This window comes from Megascapheus bottae, chromosome 14, assembly GCF_031878675.1.
Source record: "Megascapheus bottae isolate mThoBot1 chromosome 14, mThoBot2.hap1, whole genome shotgun sequence".
NCBI classification, from domain to species: domain Eukaryota; kingdom Metazoa; phylum Chordata; class Mammalia; order Rodentia; family Geomyidae; genus Megascapheus; species Megascapheus bottae.
This window is the reverse complement of record NC_143522.1, coordinates 32,332,189-32,338,399: the sequence shown is the minus strand read 5'-3', so window position 1 is coordinate 32,338,399 and position 6,211 is coordinate 32,332,189. Positions and strand designations below refer to the sequence as shown.

General features: G+C 67.8%; 1 protein-coding gene across 2 annotated transcripts; it reads right to left on the bottom strand.

The window, feature by feature from the left end:
* Positions 1–477: 477 nt before the first annotated feature.
* Positions 478–5,752, bottom strand: Crip2 (cysteine rich protein 2). 2 transcript variants are annotated; one of them, XM_090344960.1, is made up of 8 exons: positions 5,601–5,752; positions 3,122–3,216; positions 2,988–3,045; positions 2,685–2,825; positions 2,546–2,614; positions 1,537–1,671; positions 1,159–1,216; positions 478–1,055 (listed from the first exon to the last, which is right to left on the bottom strand). In XM_090344960.1, the coding sequence occupies exons 1-8, from the start codon at positions 5,641–5,643 to the stop codon at positions 1,007–1,009; spliced, it is 648 nt and encodes a 215-aa protein (XP_090201086.1). In that variant the 5' UTR covers positions 5,644–5,752; the 3' UTR covers positions 478–1,006. The 2 variants fall into 2 exon arrangements, with proteins under 2 accessions (XP_090201086.1, XP_090201087.1); XM_090344961.1 differs by having other exon boundaries at positions 1,577–1,671; positions 5,601–5,747.
* Between the last annotated feature and the right edge of the window lie 459 nt (positions 5,753–6,211).

Below are 6,211 nucleotides of genomic sequence, written 5' to 3'. Positions count from 1 at the left end.
AACTGTTTTCATTCCAGTTCACAGAGGCCCTGGGCAGACAAGGACGGAAGTGCAACGCCATGGCCGGGGCTGGCCTCGCCTTGTGATTGAAACCTGCCCGTGCCCCATGGCTTCAGTCTATGCTGGCTTCCCATGGCAGGCAGAGCTCCCTCTTCCCAGCTGTCCCTGCTCCCTGAGGTCCGGTCCGCAGCCTGCTCCCAAAGCTGGTCCCTCCCACACCTCCTGGCTCCAGGGCCCTGGCTCAGCTCCCTTGGCTTGACACTGTGTGTTCCTGACAAGGGAATCACTGAACCCCACCGGCCCCTTACCTCACCCCTGCCCAGGACTTCTGGCCCTCCAGATGCTTGCTGTCCACTCAGCACATGACTGCCCCCACTGTCCAGGCCTGGCTTCCCCACCCCCCCTCCAGAGGCAGCATCTGGAGACAAAAGGATGTTGTCACCAACTCAGCCATTTACCAGCACACAGACCAGGTCCTACAATCCTCAAACCCTTTATTGACAGCCAAGTCAGACACTGAATGTGAGCGGTGTGGAGGGTGTGGAGGGAGGGCAGTGCAGGGCAGGGTCTAGGCAGTGTCCTACTAAGAGTACCTCCACCCGGGGTGCCGTGAGAGTGGGGCCACCACTGGCAAGCAGGGCGTAATACTGGTGGGCTGGTACGGGCAGCAGGGAAGGAACAGGACAGCTGCTTTGGAGAGCCACCAAGGACGTGGGGACACACGAGGACAGAGACAGAAAGGGTAGGCACAGGGGGCCCCTTGGGGCACGGAGGCATGAACAAGGAGGTCACGGGACATAAGACGCTACGAGGGGTAGCACACCATCAAACGGCTGGGCCCCTGGAGACTGCCCACAAGAACTCCTCCTCCTCCAGGGACGCGGGCCCCGGCTCTCGGCAGCACTGGACAGTGGAAGCTTCCTCCCTAGAGCCAAGCAGGGGACTTTGGGGCAGGTCCAGCAGGAGATGGGTCCTGCAGGCCACAGCCTAAGGCTGGACTGCGCCTTCAGGGTCTCTGTCGTAGATGTAGCTGCCCACAGCCCCGGTGTTCACACCTGTGGAGAGAGATGTCTGGGGTGGACACGGCACAAGCAGGTGTCTGGAGAAAGAGAGGACTTCCCCGCCCCCCAGCCACAGCCTCCGTCTACCCCCACTTACCCTTGGGTCCAAACAGAATCCCATAGCAGGGCTTGTGGCAGTAGGGCTGGCCGTCGTGCTGTGGACACAGGGGGAATGCTGGGCACACAGACCCCTGGCTGCCCTCCCGAGAGGCTTCCCTGATGCAGTCCCTCCCCGAGAACCCGGGCCCATTTACCCTGGCAGGGTGGGTCAGGTGAAGGGGTACCCTCTGCAGCATGGTGAGAGGGTGCACTCTGGCCATCGGGGGCCAGTCTTCAGCCTGGGCTGGCCTGTGGGACGGCTCCCTTCCTTCCCTCTGCAGCCTGGACCCCATCGGCCCTGAATCTTTATCTACTTCTCATACCTGTAGTTCCCTCCAGGGCAGTCTAACCCCACCAGCTCACTCATGAGCCTCACCTCTGCACGCCCTCCTGGGGTTAGAGGTTTGGGGCCTCACCTCTGCATGCCCTCCTGGAGTCAGGGTCTTTGAGCAGCGCTCACAGCGAAGGCAGGGCCGGTGCCAATCTTTGCCCAGAGATGTCACCTTTTCAGCTGAAGGGAGGAGCCAGTGATGCCCCCTCAGAAAAGGGGAGGAGGGCCCAGCAGAGGGATCTGGAGGACACCCCACCCAGCAAAGGGGAGGAGCTGGCCATGCCCTGCCCAGCAGAGGGGAGGAGCCCGTGACGCCCCGCCCAGCAGAGGAGAGGAGCCTGTGATGCCCCACCAAACAGAGGGGAGGAGCTAGGGACACCCCGCCCAGCAGAGGGGAGGAGCCCGTGACACCCTGCCCAGCACAGAGAGGAGGAGGAGCCTGTGACACCCAGCTGAGCAAGGGGAGGAGCCTGTGATGCCCCGCCCAGCACAGAGAGGAGGAGCCTGTGACACCCCGCCCAGCAGAGGGGAGGAGCCCGGGACGTCCCGTCCAGCAGAGGGGAGGAGCCCGGGATGCCCCGCCCAACAGAGGGGAGGAGTCTGTGACACCCCGCCCAACAGAGGGGAGGAGCCTGTGATGCCCCACCCAGCAGAGGGGAAGGGCCCGGGACACCCTGCCCAGCACAGAGAGGAGGAGGAGGAGCCTGTGACACCCAGCTGAGCAAGGGGAGGAGCCTGTGATGCCCCGCCCAGCAGAGGGGAGGAGCCTGTGACACCCTGCCGAGCAGAGGGGAGGAGCCTGTGACACCCCGCCCAGCAGAGGAGAGGAGCCTGGAACACCCCGCCCAGCACAGAGAGGCGGAGGAGCCCCGGACGCCCTGCCCAGCACAGAGAGGAGGAGGAGCCTGTGACACCCCGCCCAGCAGAGGAGAGGAGCCCGTGACACCCCGCCCAGCACAGAGAGGAGGAGTCGCCCGTGACACCCCGCCCAGCAGAGGGGAGGAGCCCGGGACGCCCCGCCCAGCACGGATTCCCACGGCCAGGCGTCACTCACCGAAGTAGACCCTCTTGTTGCATCTGGGGCACATGGTGGGCTCTCCAGTGAAGGTGGTAACACTAGAGGCTGGGGGGGGCGGCTAGGTCAGAAGGGACCTTGGCCGCCTACCCCCAGTCCCATTCAAAGCTGCACCTACCTCGGCTGGGTCCTTTGGGGGGACCGCTGGCCTTGCGCTCCTCAGGTCGGGCCACTGGGGCCTCGATGGGGCCGGTGGCCTGCGGGCCCTCAGCCAAGGGTTTCTCATAGATGTAGGAGCCAGCACCCCCGATGTTCACGCCTGCGAGTGGAGAAGCCATTAAGCTGGTGGCCGGCCGCCTCCCCCCCACCCCCCACCCCCCTCCCCGGCCCCCCAGGAGCTCGCAGGAAGCTCTGCCAAAGACCACCCTGCCCATCCCTCCAAGGCTTGCGGGGACAAAAGTGTCCCCAAAAGCAAGCTCACCTTTGGGTCCAAACAGTGTGGCATAGCAGGGCTTGTGGCAGAAGGGCTTCCCGTCATGCTAGGCAGAGGAACAGCGGTGAGGGAGGGGCCACCGGCCCTCCAGTCACCCCCCCCCCCTCCCCGCTGCTGCTCACCTCCGCATGCCCACCCGGAGTCAGCGTCTTGTTGCAGCGTTCGCACTTCAGGCAGAACTTATGCCAGTCCTTGCCTAGAGAGCTCACCTTCTCCGCTGCGGGCAGAGGGAGGCAGGGATTCTCACCTGGCCCTGATGTGCCCCCACCCTCCCAGGGCCTTCCACAGAGCAGGGGCTGTCCACTGAGCCTGCGTCTTACCTAGGAATAGCCTCAGGCCAGGGGCCCAGCTTTCCCTGCGGGCCTCCCTCATCTGCACACAGCCCAGGCTCAGGTACCCGTTAACCCCTCCAAGTCTGCTGAGAGGGCACCTGCTTCTCTCCCAAGTCTTGCACACACTCGCCTCTGCCCCACCTACCTCCTCTCACACACACCCCTGACCCACTTCTCCCCCACGATGCAGTGGGGCTAGCCAGCACCCACTGAGGGGCCTATGGCTCCTCCATGAGAAACCAGGCCTCTCCCCGTGGGACCCCTGGACCCAGGCCTCTTCCCGTGGGACCCCTGGACCCAGGCCTCTCCCCGTGAGATCCCTGGACCCAGGGTCTTATTGACTTTCTCATCCCAGCCCGAGATCTTCCTAGCTGCCACTTGGGGGTCAGATGTTCAAGACCAGTTGCTGGGGTGCCCTGCTGTTCCCATCCCCAGTGCTGGGCAGGAGAGTGTCCTCTCAATGGACGGAAGCCCGGGTCTCCCAGGAGAGGAGGGCAGGAAAAGGGTGGAGGGTGGGGCAGGAAGAAGGGCTGGAATGCCAAGGGGGAAGGGCCAGTCTGGAGTCTGGCTGCTCACTAAGATACAGCCGCCCTGTTCTTCAGATGACAAATATGGTAGCATCTGCTGACAACCAGTGGACCCTCCCTCTGGCACCAGACCTCCCCTACCCAGCCCTAGCAATTGGCAGGAAGCAGGGCAGCTGACCCTGAGAGGCCAGGGGCACTGCTCCAGGTCAGTGGCCGAGGCACGGAGTAGGGTGCTGGCTCTTCATAGCCCTGGCAGAACCAGCCTGGCCTGGCCAGACCTGAAAGGTCCCTGGGGAGCTCTACCTACTGCCACGCTGGGCTCTACCACTTAGCTCCCTCTGAGGTGCCCAGGATCCTGCTGTCCAAGACAAGGCAGGCAACAGCTGGCTGGCCTGGAGGCAAGCTTGGCAGCATGGCAGCCTGGCACCCTTCTAGCACTGTGATAAGGAGTTTGTCGGGTGGGCACCGGGGACTGGCAGCTGCATCTCAGGGCTGCCAAAACCATACTGCGCTGGCCAGCTCTGGGATGTGGCCATGTGGGGGCAGAGGGCTGGCCTCCAGACCGGCTGACTGGGTCGCTGGCCGCATTACAGCCCCCGTTGGGAACACAGAATCGATTGGGTCTCACAGCTGGGAGGGAAACAAGCTCCCCTACCAGGTCTGCCTGCTGGGGAGCCGGGAATCATGCCGTCCCAGGTACCTCCGACTGTCCTGCCTGGATCTACCCAGGGGTAGGCCACTAGGGTTCAGTCTGCCTGGTGCAGGAGCAGGCCGGTCCCCCCACACCCCGGTCCCTGCACACCAAACCTCCCTTCCCAAACACACACGCAGGTGTGGGCCCCACAGAACCAAGACAGTGGAACTGAGAACTGAGCCACCTTTGCTTTGCTGGGCCGGAGCTGGTGCCCTCGCAGGCAACCACTTCTCCGAGTGGTGCACTGGCCCAGGCCCCCAGGACAACCCTGAGCTGGCCTGGCCTGGCAAGTCATGGGCAGACTGACGGCGGGAGCGTCGGCACGTCGCCTGGACTTGCCAGACGAGCGCGATTTGGGACGGGGACCAAGGCTGGGCAGGCTTCTGAGGAGGCGGCAGCAGGAAGTCCCTGGCTGCAGGCCACCCAGAAGCCGAATCCGGTCCCTCCCCACTGGGGAGAGCAAACAAGAGTGGCCTCCCCTGTCCTGAGAAGGGGGTTAGCGCAGCGGCGCCCCGACCGCACTGACGCGGGACGCGCAGAGCGGCCGTCCTGCCTGCCCCGCTCCTCCGCCAAGGCTCGGGCTGGAGGGACCGGGGCGGCCAGGTGATTCGCGGCCGCGCCAGGAGGCCGAGGTGGGGGACCCAGGGCTCCTCCTGCCCTTCAAGAGTCGGGGGCTGGGGCGCCGAGCGCACAGCAAAGCTGGGGACCCGCGCGGTGCCCCGCCCCGCCCCGCTGGGAGTGAGGCCGGGAGCGGATGGGACGCGCGGGAGCCCAGGTCGCCCCGCTCGCACGGAGTCCCGACGGAGCCCAGACCCGCCGGGGCGGCCGGGCGGAGGGGCGGCGGGCGGAGGCGGGGCGCACGGCCACGCCCGACCCCGCCCGGGAGGAGCCCGGCGGCGCAGCGCCCACGGGACCCGTCTGCCGCCCCGGCCCGGCCGCACCCGCGGGCGGCGTGGCCGGGGGCTTCGGGCCGTGCATCCCGGGCGCCGGGCGCAGCTCCGCGGCCGAGGCGGGCGCGGGGCGCGGGGCGCGGGGCGCGGGCACTCACCGAAGTACACCGTCTTGTCGCACTTGGGACACTTGGAGGCCATGGCCGGTGCGCGCGGTCGGTCCGCGCCCGCTGGGTCCGCGCCCTCCGCCCGCGCTCTCAGCCTCGCCGGCCGGCGCGGCCCCGCCCGGCCTCCGCCCGCCCCCCGCCTCCCATTGGCCCCGCGGCAGGGGTGGGGCCTCGAGAGCCGGCGCGGGCGCCGCCGCCCGGGTACGCCGAGGGGCGCCGGGGGCCGGGCGCACCTGCCGGAGCGGCGGACGCCACCCCTCGCCCCCGGGCGCGAGCCGGGCGGCGGCCCCCGGGCGGGCCGAGGGTTTCCGGGGCAGCGCGGCGGGGGACGCGGGGGCAGCGCAGCGGGGAGGGGAGCGCGGGCGCGGGGCCGCCCCCCGTTCCCCCCTTGGTCCCCCTGCGGGGCCGCCCCGGAAACCCCCGTCCCCCCCTCCCCGTCCCCCCGTCCCCCCTCCCCGTCCCCTCCGCGGCGCCGCCCCCCGTCCTCCCTCCCCGTCCCCGTCCCCGTCCCCCCTCCCCGTCCCCGCCCGCTCCGCGGCGCCGCCTCCCTTTGTTGCCCGGTTTCCACGGAAACGGCGCAGCGCGGGCGGCCGGGGCGCGGG